The sequence below is a fragment of the Anser cygnoides genome, chromosome 17 (assembly GCF_040182565.1).
Source record: "Anser cygnoides isolate HZ-2024a breed goose chromosome 17, Taihu_goose_T2T_genome, whole genome shotgun sequence".
Classification (NCBI taxonomy): domain Eukaryota; kingdom Metazoa; phylum Chordata; class Aves; order Anseriformes; family Anatidae; genus Anser; species Anser cygnoides.
The window spans coordinates 10336051-10351388 of NC_089889.1; the positions used below are offsets into that span (position 1 = coordinate 10336051).

Sequence of the window (15338 nt, forward strand, 5' to 3'; positions counted from 1 at the left end):
TCGTGTAGAACAGGGGGGTAACTTCAGCTGCGTGATGGTCCATAAAAGTGGTGTTCAGCTTTCTGCCTGGTTTCGATGTATATATTCACAATTCAGATCAAGCAGGTTTTAGCTAACGATTCAGCTAGATGAGAAGAGCATGCGTGAGCATAAGTAAGGATGGGGAGGTGGAGAGCACAGGAAAGGAGGCAGAGGTGGGCGTCAGAACGAGCAGGCAGGAGGCGAGTGGATCAGCTCGAGTTCCTCGAGTGTGTGTGTGTGTGTGGGGGGAGATTGTGACATATTTCATAGAGAGCAGCAATGCAAACAAAATCAGTTCATAAAGCAGCCTTAGTTTTATATTCCAGTCTGGGCTGTCTGATGAGATTCTGGGGGGGGGGGGGGAAAGGCCAAAAAGACGGATGTTCCTCCTGTCCTAGTACTACAGAAAGGGAGGAGTTTGTTTTATAAATGCCCATTTTGACACAGCTGTGAACCAAGAAGCTTCTGCCTCTGTAGTGCAAGTGTTTGGGTTGCCATGCAATGAACCTGAAGGAGAAATTTGTTGAAGTTAAAAATAACTCAGGAAAAGTGTTTATTCTTAAGCTGGGTAGTTCTTCAGCACTGCTGATTGCACAGCCACACAAACAGTTGCACTGGCGTAACCTGGCGGGGAGGCTTCTGAAGGAATCACTCCTGCGGGAGGGTTTTCTATGCCTTTGAAGCTCTGAGGGGGTGGTTCTGTGTGGCAGGACGGAGATTTTCCTCACTGCAGAGCTGGAAAGAAAGATAATGCTAAGAGAAGGCCTTACAGGGGCTGGATTGTCCTTTGCTTTCTCTGTGGCTGAAGGCGGTGTTGTGTGGGGCTGAGGCTGTTCCGAGATATCTGGGGTCTCCTGGTTTGGGTTTTCTGCTGGCCACTGTTGTCGCGTGGGCTTTCTTGCAGCGAGGGTTGTCATTAATCGTGCTATGTCCAACCTGGAACTAACAGGAACGTTGTGTGGGGCACTGTTGTGTGCCCAAGATCAAGTAATTAACGTTTAATGCATTTGGTGGTGTTTATCTGGAGGTTTTTGAAGCTTGTGATGTGGATGGCTGTGGTTAACGGCTTACCAGCATGCTTTTATTTCTCTTCCTGTTGTTGTTTTAAGCAAGAAAGATTTGTTTTGAGTGGCCGGTCTTTTTTATGAGCCAGCATCTGGTGGTGGTAATGTGGGGCTGGTCCTAGAACTCATTGCCCTTTTGTTTCATTGGAAGTCCTGGTGCAGTCGTGGTGTGAAGGAGAGGAGAGCTGGTAGAGTGGTGAAGGAGAACGTGTTTTGCAAGATTTTTTTGCTAGACCAGTTGGCCTGAGTGAGAGGTTGCAGTTGTAGGGCTGGAAACAAACTTCTTGGAAAGGGAGGGGGGATTCCTGAAGCTGGTAGTGGTGCTGGATGCTTCATGGCATCAGTTTTGAGTGTTGTGCACGAATAGAAAGAGGCAGAGCTTTAGTACACATCTTACGTGTTTAGTAAGTGCTTGTGAGGCAGATGAAGGCTGAATTGGCTGGTACATCTGGTTTTCAAAGTTCTGTTGACTTTCATTTCTGGAAGGATGCGATGCGTTGTTTGGTACACTTGACTCAGTGTAAAGCTGTCTTCTTTCTAGTGACTTTCCCAGCCTTTTACCTTAAGTATTTTTGTGCCGGTTGAAGATAAATATGGGGACAAAGAAACAGATGAGGAAGAAGAAACTACACACAGCTGAACTTGTGGAATACTAAGAGATACGGCATGGAGTGCTAGGCAGCATCAAAAGAAAATGGTAGCGACATAGAATAAATAATTTGCTGTGGCTTTTTTTCAAAGTTCCTGTTACGACATTGATCACAGTCTCTGTATCAGCCACTCTAGTATTAGCTGCATGTTATGTCCTTTGTTTGCATCTGCATCAGCTTGTCTTTCTGCCTGCTCAGTTCTTGGTGGCCTTGAAATGAGAGGCATTATCATTGTACTGTGGGACTAAGGCGGTAAGGAAGATTCAGAGAGTAGCGTGGGTTTAGAGGCAGCTTTTCTGAAAGAGAAAGTATTGGAAAGAGGGAGGTGAAGAACTGGATGCATTTCTTCCTCTGCAGCACAGCTCTTTCATGAGGAGCTCGCTTTAAGGCTTGCTTGCATATGAAAGAATATTTATTTGTTATGTTCAGATTCTGCTTCATTTTAAATAACCTTCCTGTGTAATCAGCATTTTTAGTGTCTGTTAGGCCACATGAGCAGGTTACCACGAGGGAGACATGCAGGTGGCTGTGCTGCGCTCCCTGTTTCTTTGCAAGTTACGCCAGGTGAGCTATATGCTACTAGGCTACAGCTTTGCAAGGTAAGGGTGCGAGCTGGGACAGCTTCAGCTCCTTCGCCTAAGTCTGCTGCATCTGCACTTCTTGCCTGTCTTGAGGGGGATACTGAGTTATTTCAGGATGCTGGACTAGCTCACTGCTCACACAAGCACCACTCGTGCTCGTAAGGGAGGTGGTCAGAACTCAAGGGGGCAGAAAGCAGCAGTTCCCCCGTCAGGCTGCATGAAGCTTCCAGGGATCCCAACCCTAAGATGCATTTACGGTAGGGTAGTTTTTCATTCAACAGCAGGTACTGAGAAATGGGTTGCTGAGATGGTAATTAAAAGGTGAAAGTATTTCCTGGTAACTTGCTTGTGGAATGCAGGCAGCAGCTGCTAGGCTGTTGTAAAACAGAACAGGTTTTGCAGTGAAGTGAAACGTTTCCAAGAAGAGAATGCGCAGCAGATTTGAATAGGGCTGCTCTCCTGTCTGAGTCCTTGATTTAAGATGTTTTTGTCTCAGTGCTTATGTGACAGTGGAATTGCTTGGTTTTCGATGTGCTGAGGATACACGCTGGAGGGAAGGGATGCCATCCAGAGGGACCAGGGCAGGCTGGAGAGCTGGGCCTGAGCCTCATGGAGTTCAACAAGGCCAAGTGCAAGGTCCTGCACCTGGGCTGGGGCAATCCCAAGCACAAATCCAGGCTGAGTGGAGAACGGAATGAGAGCTGCCCTGAGGAGAAGGACCTGGGGGCGTTAGTTGATGAGAAGCTCAACATGAGCCAGCAATAGGCACTTGCAGCCCAGAAAGCCACTCGTACCCTGGGCTGCACCAAAAGCAGACCCCACTGCGTCTTTACAGTACCTAAGGGGGACTGCAGAAAAGCTGGGGAGGGACTCCGTGTCAGGGGGTGTGCTGATAGGACAGGAGTAACAGCTTTAAACTAAAAAAGGGGAGGTTTAGGTTAGATATAAGGAAGAAATTCTTTACTCTGAGGGCAGTGAAGCACTGCCACAGGCTGCCCAGAGAAGCTGTGGCTGCCCCATCCCTGAAGTGCCCAAGGCCAGGCTGGACGGGGCTTTGGGACTTCGGGTGCGGTGGGAGGTGTCCTGCCCATGGCAGGGGTTTGATACTAGATGGTCTTTAAGGTCCCTTCCAACCCAAACCGTTCTGAGTCTGTGAAAGCCCCTTCTTCCCTACCAATTTCTTTAGCAGAGTGTTTTTGCATGTGGGGTTTATTTCCTTTTCATCTCATGCTTTCAATTTCTCATCCAGAGGTTAGATCTAGTTCCAGTTTACTAGAGGTGTGATGGCCCTGTAGTTCTCGTTAGTAAATAGAAAAGAACAATAAGGGGGTAAAAAAAGGTTTTTGTTATCAACTGTCCATCAGCAGGGCCTTCTTCTTATCTACTGCTCATTGCCTAAAGGCGTTTGTTTTACCAAGCTATTTTTATTATTCCACCTTATGTTTAGAGGATTCTTTTGGATATGCTTGGCACTATGCAGGCTTGAGCCTGTAGTTCATTGAACATGGATTACATTAATCCAGTCGTTTAGCGTTCCTCAAATCAACAGGTCCTAGTATTTTGTCAGACTAACACTTCAAGCAGCAAAGTAATGGCTTGCTTAGCCATTATTCTTGAATATCTGCAAAGAACTAATTTCTAAAAGGCAACAAAAATTGACTTTTTTCCTCAGTTATTTGAAGAAACTTTAAAGAGCAGCAATTCTAAGTAATGTGTTTTTTGTTTTTTAATCTATAAATGGATTTATCAATAAGAGAGGGGTAAAAAGCTGTTACACAAACATTTCTAACTACAGAAAGTATTTTCTGATGTCCTCAGTTAATGCGCAGCATTGTTTTTTTTCTTTTTCAGTGATGAAGCTATGAGGAAGGCTGGTGTTGCCCATAATAAGTCCAGCAAAGAGATGGAGAGCCACGTGTTTATGAAGGCCAAAACAAGGGTAAAGTATCTGTTTGTTTCCTGAAGTTATTGGGATGTCAGAAACTTGTAAACCATCCACAGAAATAGCACACCCAATGTGTGTGGTTAGCTGTCAGTCTCTGCTTAGAGTACCTAGTTATGCAAGATTTTGGATTTGTGTGTGCTCCTTTTACCCTGAGGGGAAATGAAGTGTTCTGTGTCCAATACGTGCAGCAGACTGGACTTCAGGCCGAGAGAGCTTTGCTGATACTGCAGCATTTAATGCATATGTGGGATGTGCTTCATTAAGTCTTATCTAAGACTTGTATGTAGTGAATTGCATAGAGTTCGCTTTATCTACAGTGTAGATGTAGTCCATCTAACCAGTTTAGTGATCAGGAGAGACTGAGATATCAATAAAAAGGCTGTGTTAGGAGTAAGACACAGGAAATTTCTGTGGTCTCTGTGAAAATCTGGTTATTGTGTACAATTCTAGACACTACTCAAATGTATAAGCTTCTTTCCTGGGCTTGTGTTATAAGAAATTGGATGCTATTGCTGTCTACAGACAAGACACGTTTGAGATGGAACTTGGTGAAAGTTTTATAAAGCTTATTTATGCCTGCTGAGGGCATTCTCACTGGTGAGTGGGTACTTATAGGAGCAGGGAGACTATCTCAGCACTGTGGCAGATTCTCTCGTGCGTTATGATGCACATTAATTAATTGCTGCAAAGACTGTTTGTCCTTTCACTTCTGGCACTTCTACCAGGTGTAAGTCTTAAAAACAATTAAGTTAATATGTTTAATAATAATAACTTAGCATAAAAAAGTTCTTGTAGTATGAATATGACCTAGTTAAAGGGCTGAAGTGAGTCAATGTACCCAATAAGAAATTCTGATCCTTAAGGAAAGAACTAGAATGGATGAGAAATGGAAAATGGATATATTGATATATAATCAGGTGTACACACTATGTTACTGTTAGTATGACTGTCACAGAGGTTCTTTCCAGTGAATTTTGTGGGCTTTTGGCTTCTTGGACCATCAACCACACTGACCTTCTGGTAAAAAGCATTCCCACTTAGTTCATGAACAGACTACAAGGCCTGTGAGCTTTTAGTTCACTTACAAGGACCAAAGTAAAATCTGGTACATAGAGGAAGAATACTGAAGGACCAGAAAGTCATGGTTGCTCTGTTTTTATTTCCTGTGCTGAAACACTGTTTTTTACCTTTAGGAGGAGTATCTTTCTCTTGTGGCCAGACTTATTATCCATTTTCGAGATATCCGTAAGTAATTTTTATCCCAGTGACTGCTCATTGGGGGGGAATAAAAGTAAATCTTCTGGCTTCTATGTGTGGTTCTGCATGTGACTCCTCACAAGTTGCTCCAAAACTTTGCCCAGTAATATACATGCTTAACTTCTAAATATTGTTTCTTTTACAACATCCATCTACAATTGAAGAGTCTTTGAGTGAGAAATTATTTAATGTTACTAATTCTGCACCTTCCAATTTTTTCCTGTATTTGTGCCTTATTTTCACTGTTTTTGTAGTGTTCTGAGTACAAAATTGGGTTATTTAAAGTGTTTTATCTGATTACAAAGATAAAAATACCTTTTTCCACTCCGGTTGTAACAGCTATGATACAGCTGTCTGGGATTATGGGTCTGGATAAATTGTTTGGAGATCTAACTACAGTAGACAGTGATTTTTATTTTTTTTAAAATTACTGTGTGGCTGTATTTCTTGGAGAGTGTATTTGAAATGTCAAATCCGTGTGATGAGATTAACAAAGGTAATTAATGTGGTGTTCTTTTGCAGACAATAAGAAATCTCAAGCCTCAGTCAGTGGTAAGAGGTCTTTTTATTATTTATTTATTTCCTTCCTTTCTGACTAGAACAGCTCAAAAACCAGGGCTGTGGTGTACTAAGAAGGCTGTGGATTTCCTAGCTGCAATATTACTTATTGGTGGAGGAAAGGAAAGGCAGCACAGTAGTCTTGTGAGTTGTTCAGTGATGAGGGGTGACAGGCCTAGATGGTGCTTTGGATGCAGCCCAGGAGACTTGTTTGTTTGCCTGTTTGTACTCCCGTTAGCCCACAACACTGAGATTCTTGGAAGAACAAGAGCGATTGAAAATAACCTCCTGCTGGGCATCCAGGTTTCTCCCTGTCATCAACTCTGGGTTCCTCACTGTGTTGCATTAGAGGCAATCATTTTGTCTGTGGGATGTGCGCACCACTCTGCCATTTAATTAGTTAGATCTGATCATGTCTTCTGCCTCTGTGCTAATTCTTAAAGCAGTTACACTAGGAAATTAGTACGATGTTCCTAGTGATGATGATGAAAATGAGTACATCATTGGGATTGATTAACATCCCACCTAGACAGTTAAAAACAGTGTAAGTATTCTTAAGGAAGAGGAGGTGTTGCATTCTGTACCGTATGTTCAGTTTTGTCCTTCTGAATTGCCATTCCTTCTTTGACTTCACTTTTCTATATGCCCGGGATTGAGATTGTGAAAATTCTCTTTAAAAGCACTGAATTTATCCTCTGTATAAAAACATGATGTTATGGTGGGAAACTGCATTGCAAAGGACTTCCTCTGGTTTGAGCACTGCTCCTCCTCAGGAGGAAGAGGCCAATAGAATCCACAGTGGGAACTCTGTTCTTCGTGTGCTTTTTTCGAGGTTACAAGTGGTATAGCTGCATGGAGTTTTGTTGGCAGCCTGTTTTGACTTGCATATAAATTCAGAGGTGGCTAATGAGTTCCTTTTGTCTGATATATTGAGAATCTATTTGCAACTTTACAAATCTGAAGCACTTTAAATAATCTTCACTCTGTTTACAGAGAGGCAGAGACCTGCCAGAAGCTTCTTGTGGTCTTGCAGGTAGAGCAGTGAGCGTTAGGTTCTAAGGGTTTGAATCTAGTTGTGGTCTGAAGCCAGCAGATCAGAGAGTGGATTCTGGAAAGCAGAAGATTTTGGGGAGGCAATTGGATGGCTGGCTACATAATGTTTACTGTTTCCTTTGTAGATCCCATGAATGCCCTCCAGAATCTGACTGGGGGTCCCCCAGCAGGGGCACCTGGAATGGGCATGGCTTCCCGAGCTCAAGGAGCACCGATGGCTGGGATGGGTGGCCTTGGCCCAATGGGACAACAGATGAGTCTCCCAGGGCAGCAGCAGCCTCCTGGGACCTCGGGAATGGCCCCTCACGGTATGCCTGGTGTCTCTACAGCTACTCAGCAGAGTAAGTGTTTGGTTTGTTTCAATCACTGAAGCAGTTGGATCAGTCTTTCAGTAAATAGCTCTTTTCCACAAGGAGAGGGTACTGAAAGAATTTCATACTGCTGGCTAAATCAGCTGAGGGAACTGTTGGAAAAGTTGATTTCAGACACTGCTACTTACTGGGATAAATGTCTTCCTTAGCATAGAGAGGAACAGCCTCTCTTCTACGAGCAAATGCTTCTCCCATCCTCCAAGATGTCAACTTCAGAACTTTGTTCTGTGAAACCCATGTATACTTTCTATGGCTGTTATGCTTCCTGCTGGTGGCCTCTCTGCATATGTTTTCATAGAACCATAGAATATCCCGAGTTGGAAGGGACCCATAAGGATCATCAAGTCCAACTCCTGGCACCGCACAGGTCTGCCCAAAAGTTTAGACCATGTGACTAAGTGCACAGTCCAATCTCTTCTTAAATTCAGACAGGCTTGGTGCAGTGACTACTTCACTGGGGAGCCTGTTCCAGTGTGCAACCACCCTTTCGGTGAAGAACCTCTTCCTGATGTCTAGCCTAAACTTCCCCTGCCTCAGCTTAATACCGTTCCCGCGGGTCCTGTCACTGGTGATAACGGAGAATAGGTCATCTGCCTCTCCACTCCCCCTCGCGAGGAAGTTGTAGACTGCGATGAGGTACCCCTTCAGCCTCCTCTTCTCCAGGCTGAACAGGCCAAGTGACCTCAGTCGCTCCTCATATGTCTTCCCCTCTAGGCCCTTCACCATCTTCGTCCCCCTCCTCTGGACACTCTCCATCAGTTTAATGTCCTTTTTGTACTGTGGTGCCCAGAACTGCACACAGTACTCGAGGTGAGGCCGCACCAGCGCAGAGTAGAGTGGGACAATCACTTCCCTCGACCAACTAGCAATGTTTTCTTCAATAGCTTCTATTTCTTAGAGAATTCTGTGGAGACTAAGGTGTGATCCTGTTGTGGTCTTCCAGGTGGCCACGGAGCCATACAATTTCTGCACATTTTTACATTTTTAGTTTGGTTGCTGACTAAATACAGGCAGGGGGCTGTAGAGATAGTAGGCAGTGTCATCAATTCTGCTGTTAATGTACCTGCTCCCTTTGAGGATGCAAAAGTATATGCTGTTAGTGATGGGTATTTTATACTTTAGTGATTATCTTCAATTATTGTGGAGTAATACTGTGTAACTGTCTCTTGTACTGTTTGGCTTTCACGTTTTAAGCGTAGCTTCCCTTCTTTTTAGCCCAACTTCAGCTTCAGCAGATAGCTCAGCAGCAACAGCAGCAGCAGCAGCAATTCCAGCAGCAACAGGTGGCTTTACAGCAGCAGCAGTTCCAGGCCCAGCAGTCAGCCATGCAACAACAATTTCAGGTCCAGCAGCAGCAGGCAGCAGCAGCTGCAGCAGCCCAACAGCAACAGCAGCAACAGCAGCAGTTGCAAGCCGTCCAGCAGCAGCAGCAGCACATGCTGAAACTGCAGATGCAGCAGCAGCAAAACCAACAGCAGGTGATGACAAACAAGAATTACAATGGCAATTGAGGTGATCTGTGATCAGTTACTTGTCAAGTGAGATTTGGCTTGCATGGAAGTACTGAGTATCAGCTCTTCCCATTATTAATACACTTCCACTTTGGGATAGAACTTCAGTTTAGACTGGCAACATTACATTACAACCCAGAAGGAAGGTTTAACAGTGCAGGTTTTTGGTTGCTTTCTTCTGCCATAGCAATAGCGAACCAAAAACCTTTTTCTCTTTATAAACATCAGGACATTGTTTCATCCTGACAAGAACGGGGGTGTGGTAAAGAACTAAAAGCACTGTATTATTCTAGAAACAGTGGTTATTTTGTCATTGTGTGAATTACAGATTGGTACGTTTAAAAAATGTGTACTGAGCACTTACATGCATCATCCTTAGGCATAAGAGCAGAAGAGGAAACTTCAGCTGTCATGCTCTTGTGCATTTCTGGTAAATGGCAGTGCTGATGCAGGCTGATTACATTTAAGAAGTGATTCTGAGCCCCTTTGTAAAAGAAAAAGTGATGGACTTCATCTTTGCCTTTGAAAACTATTTTAGTATAGTGAGAAAAGCTTGGAATAGTGAAACCACAGGACGCGCACTATGTGGAGTTGAGATATCTGGAGAGTGAATTGATAAGAGGTCTGGGCTTTCTATACAGGCTTGAAAATTCAGCCTGTTATATCAGGATTCAGTTTGCTTTTGATCTACGCTATAAAAATAAGGCTGCCATTGCATTGCTGGAAGCTTTAGCATCCTGGCTTTTCCTGCTTTTCAGATGCAACAGCAACAGCAGCAACAGCAACTACAGCGAATTGCCCAAATGCAGCAGCTGCAGGCAGCACAGGCTATGCAGGCACAACAGCAGCAGCAGCAACAACAGCAACAAATCCCACAGCAGCAGCTACCGCAGCAGCCACCTCAACAAGTAATGCAACAGCAGATTCAACAGATGCAGCAGCAGCAGCAACAACAGCAGCAGCAGCAGCAACAGCAGCAACAGGTTGCTCAGGCACAACAGTCTCAGCTTCCACCACAATCCCAGCCTCAGCCCCAGCCCATGGTATCTCAGGCACAGGCAATCTCGGGACAAATTCCTGGTCAGGTTATGCCTGTTACTCTCACACCACAGCAATTAAAAGCAATGCAGGTAAGGGCTGGTGACCATTTCATTGTTGGTTCATTATGATCCTCTAAAGAAATAAAAAGTTTCCTTGACTTTTGCTAATAACAAAGTAAGAAAAATGCATAGTTTATTAAGAGATCTATAGTTAGGTTGTTTGAGTATGGTGGTTTTAAAGGTTTATATCTGGACCTGTCAGATGAGAACGGTTTAGTATCAGCGAAGAACCGGGATTCTATAAATGTGTGAAAACCATTTATGAATCTAAAAAAATCACTGCCTTGATTTGTTGTTCTTGAACGTTTGCTTGTTGCTTTGAGGTACCTAGTGCATGTGGTTGGAGCCAGTGTTGGCTCTTTAGCACACTGGCTTTGCTTCTGCTGCCATGTTTAGAGGTTTTGGACAAAATTTAAGATACTAGTACTTCCTGACTTGAAGAGAATGTGGATAAGATGATGGTTTTACTGTGAACGTGTTACTGCTTCATTTTAGAAGCTGAGTCATCCTGTTAATGTTGCAGCTTTTCAAACTGCCGCATTAGTCATGAGTGCTGTGTGCTGTTGAGCAAAAAGCTCGGATGTCATTCTGAAGCCTGCTTTTCTCTGAGCATTGCTGGGGGAGTAGTGGAGTGTCAGCCACTACTGAGAAATTCTTGACCCTCCACAGAATAGATGGAGTATCCACTATGTGCTCCTGCCAATTAAGCTAGTAGTTAGATGTCATGTACATCCCTCTGACTTGTCCTAATGAATGTATAGACATTTGAAATGCTCATCATTAGTATATGTTTAAAATTTAAAATGTTATGCTTGAGAGAAAACATCACATGTAGTTAACTGTGTTTACCTTAAAGCTGAAATATTTAGTATTGTAAGAGGACCTTACAGTACAGAGAAGTTGCAGGAAGTCATCACATCTTGGGTGCACAGTCTGAGAAGGCTGTTCCAAATGTTAAGAAGCATGGGAACTTGCTTTTCTAAGGAAAGTTCATGAAACGCTTCTAGAGGTGGATATGTGAAGCTGATCTTATAGTCTTGTCTCCAAAACGCCCCTTTTTATGAGTATAGTCAAAGCAATTGAAAGAGAAGTGTTACACGCTGATCAGGTACACGTGTTTACTTTGTTCTTTTTATACTCAAGGTAAGAGCTCAGCTGGTCCAGCAGCAGCAGCAGCAGGCAGCAGCAGCAGTACAAGCAGCTCAGGCTCAAGCTGCTCAGATGGGAGCTTCAGGGCAGGTAAGAGCCCTGGAGGCAGTGTCCTTAGGTACAGGCCTGTAGCAAGTGCATGCTAAAGACGAGCATGGAAATGGGTCTCTGGTGGCTTTCTGTTGAGGTCTGATCAGTCATCCCTATACAGAGGGGATATGGGCTTTTATTCTGCTTCCCCTTTGCCTGGACTCAGAGGCAGGATTTCATGGACAACCTCTTTGTGCATGCTATCTGTCCTGAGTAGGTAAGATTGTTGCCTGAAGTGATACACAAACGCACAACAGTAAGAGGGCCTTCTGTGGTCACACTGCAAGTTTGACTGTTGGTTCCTGGAGTGTATCGCCTCTCTTTTTGTTACACTTTCCTAGGTGACTGCTTTGTTGTCAACTGATTTCCATGCTGTGAACCTTTGCCTGCTATCTTAACTCACATGTGATCTACCTTCCATCTCCATGTACCAAGCATAAAAAACAATATAGATAGTGAAATCTCTCAGCACTCCCCTTTCGTTCCTTTCATCTTTCATTCATTTTCTGAGTGAAATGAGCTGTAGATTTAGAATGCTCTTGTTCTGGATGTGAATTGTCAAGAAAAAATGGCACGTGTCACAAGTGCAGAGTTACGTTTGGGAAAAAAAAAAAAGGCTGGTTGAAAGCTTATTGTCTAATACACTGTTCTTAACTTGCAATACACTTGTAGCCCTAGTGATTGTTCCTTGATGTGTGTCTGGTGTGAAGGAGACACGGGGGAGAAAAACTGGGGATGTCTTGAGCTGAACCTCTCATCCCATTTTCCACAAGAATATGAAATAGTTTTTCATGGTTTGCCTCTGTAGTCTTTCATGCTGAGACATTTTACAGACATGGGTAAGTACAATTATCACCACTTTGTATATGGAGAGACTGAGGCAGATAGATAAAAAGAGGTTGACCAGGATTAATGTCTGGCAATACAGAAAGATCTCTGCCATTTCAGGTATTACACCATTTCCCCTTCATCACACAAGAAATGCTTTAGATTCACTAAGACCATTAGAAGTTTTTACATGGACAAAGGGATAACAATTGGTTCTTCAACATTCATTTCCCAGACCGCTATCAGGAGTAGTGTCTTGTACCATCTTAACTCTCATGTGGCCTACATACTTGGTGGTGGCTAAGTTCTGTTTCTGGTCCTTTTGCTTGAGACAATGTAACACAGGATGTAAAAGCTGAGGAGTGGTAAGTACAGTTGGTGCATCGCTGGCAGTAATGTAGAATTCTTCTACATTTGAAATGCAAATTAAAGCTTTTCTTTGTTTCTTAAATAATTTCCAGGTGAGAGCTACAGGGACTTAGGCTGCCTAAAAGGAGACTTTGACTTCTTTTTTCTTTTTACTAACTTAATGGTGCTCTTTCCAACCTCTAAACAGATGGATTTTGTTTACATAGTCACCTTAATTCTTGTCCCATTTAGGGAATTTATACGCCACTGGCTTAACAGCACAGTGCATTTGAAAAGTTTTGGGTAATAAGATGGTTGACAGCTGTTTTTTGCATTGCAACTTTATTTATAATGAGCAGGGATTGCTCATTATCTATTGTACATGGAGTTTAGAAAACTGCACAGACTTACATTTACATTTGTGCTGTTACAGTGTAAATCTACTAAAATTCACTTGATGCTGTGAAGTCCAATGATTAAACTGGTTTCTTATACTTGTATAACAATTTTCTGTATATAATGTTTAGCTTTAAGTTCATGGTTGTGTACAATATTACAATGCAGCTTTGGCGTTGAGAACATGGTTACATTTTCTTTGATTTATAAGAAGTTTGAGAGTAGATTTCTCTTTGCATTTAGTCCATTTTCCACTAGCACTAGACTTTATTTTAATAAATCTGTCTTGATTTCCTTATTTGGTTTTGGGAAGCTTTTGTTATAAACAAACCCTGTCCTAATACTTGCTTGTTAAACTTAAGCTTGGTCTCTAGGGGCTTTCAGTCTGGGAATTTGGGTTGATGTGCCTGTGTTTTTCCTTTTTCATAAACTTTCTGTTCAGCATTCCTACATAAAAGTAAAAGCAATCCTAAATTCAAAGATGGATACATGTAAGTTTTGAAGTTCTCTGAAGGCATAAAGACACAGGTGAATGTTATCCTGCTTGGATGTCTAGTCCTTACAACTATGTAACTCACAGGTGAAACTGATAAATAAGCAAAATAGTGTCCTAGTGACCACAGAGTGCTACAGAAGTGCTTGGAGCACCAGGAGAAACTCTGTAATCAACTGGAGTTAAGTATTAATAATGTTTAAATTACTGTTCTGCAATTCGTTCAGGTGCTCAGAATGCAAATTGGCTGTTGCTCTTTGAAAAGCAGAGCTGGCCTGCCTTTAGTGGAGTGGTAGTGTCGTGGTATGTGTATATTCCTACCAGAAGCTGCATATTGAAGGAATTCTGAATCCTTGGATTTTAGATGCAAGAAAATTACAGGTTCAGGATTCTAATATTTACATTGCACTTCATTTTTTAATCGGATAATGAGGTTTTTATCTTACAGTGGAGAGATACTCCATTCTTCTGATTGCTTTTTTTTTGAGTAAATTTCTCAATTCTGTAAATCGATTTCTCAATTTCAGTTGTGGAGAAGCATTTGCCTTCAGTTTAAATGTTTCTCAAAAGTACCTGAACACTTCTAGCTGTCTTCCATTTTTAGACTATCTGATGAACTCCTTTGTAGATGCATTGCTTTGCATAAAACAGATGCAGTCTTTAAAATCCGCCTTCCCTGCTGCTTTGTTGAAGGGTGACTGGTTTCATAAATGTAAATAGGCTGGAAGAAGGGAAAAATAAATTACTTTCATCAAGAGAGTGGAATTGGTGTCGTTTTATGTATACACTTCCTTTCCAAAGCACACATTTCAAAAATATGTGAATAAAACTCAGAATTATGTGCATGTGCACACGTTCATCCGGCTATGATACAACAGCTGAAAGCCTTTGAATCGGAATTTGTCCCGCTGGTGTCCAGGTTTGCCAGACAGTTAATATACTTCAAATTTTCATGACCTTGGAGGAAGTGATCTAAATCTGCACACTTTGGTGGTGTGGCATGAAAAATGGGACCAAGATGGGACTTGTGAGTCACCGTAACATCCCTGGGATTTCACACGCTCCAGAGATCCATGTGCATTCACGAGGGTCTGAGATGGGGTGATTGTGCCTGGAAGGATTTATTTTTATTTTTATTTTTTTGCCGGCGATTTCCTTTTTTTTTGTTAGGGTTGTGTTGCTTCACCAGCTCTCATGTTGTTAAAGTAGCTCTTCACTGCACTTCGTAGCATCCACCTGTGCTTTGTGCCAGTGCTGGGTTGTTGTGTTTGCTTGTGGTGGCTGTTGCATGCTGTGTGTGTACATGTGCATGTGTGTGTGATGTCTGAAGCGCTCTCATTTGTTTTCCTTTTGAAATCCTGTCTCTGACCATCCCTCTTTGCCTGGATGGAAAGTGACTGCATTGCTCTGATGTTGTGAACTAACAGTTGTGCTGAATTTGACACTTATTTTCTTTATCAGTTATTGCTTTCTGTTTTCAGTCTTGCTATGTTGTATTTAATTTATTTTTAACAATTGTGAGCACATGCATTCTCTGACTCTCTAGAGACATGTTGCTGGCTGCTTCAGTCCATTTGCACAGAACACTAAGCAAGAATGCCCCAAATCATTTACTGAAAGGAGACTTCTTTTAACTCTTAGGTTAGTTAGAGCCTGTGTAGGTTCCTTGGCGATGTATACGCTGGGGAAAAAAAAATAATAAAGCGGTCCAGAGAACTTTACTGTAGATCTTTAAAATATCAAACAGAAGCTCTTTTGCTGATAAGTGAATTATCAAAGTTAGCTGAGTGCTACCTCAAAAATATGCTGTATTTCCCATAAATTTTTATTACTCTAATTGACAGCACCTGTGGTGGAACATTAAAGCCTACCATTACTTAAAATTCATAGATATTATAGATGTATGTGATTAAAACTGTGTGG

At 42.5% G+C, this 15338-nt stretch overlaps 1 protein-coding gene across 3 annotated transcripts in view; it reads left to right on the top strand.

Moving 5' to 3' along the window:
* MED15 (mediator complex subunit 15) overlaps positions 1–15338 on the top strand; it is a 29877-nt gene that overhangs the window by 2191 nt on the left and 12348 nt on the right. For all 3 annotated transcript variants that reach the window (XM_013173598.3, XM_066978651.1, XM_066978650.1), the window contains 7 exons: positions 4168–4255; positions 5455–5506; positions 6041–6070; positions 7255–7470; positions 8716–8978; positions 9770–10141; positions 11255–11350. In XM_013173598.3, the coding sequence (XP_013029052.2) occupies positions 4168–4255; positions 5455–5506; positions 6041–6070; positions 7255–7470; positions 8716–8978; positions 9770–10141; positions 11255–11350 (1117 nt within the window). Of the gene's footprint in view, positions 1–4167; positions 4256–5454; positions 5507–6040; positions 6071–7254; positions 7471–8715; positions 8979–9769; positions 10142–11254; positions 11351–15338 lie in introns of those variants that run through there.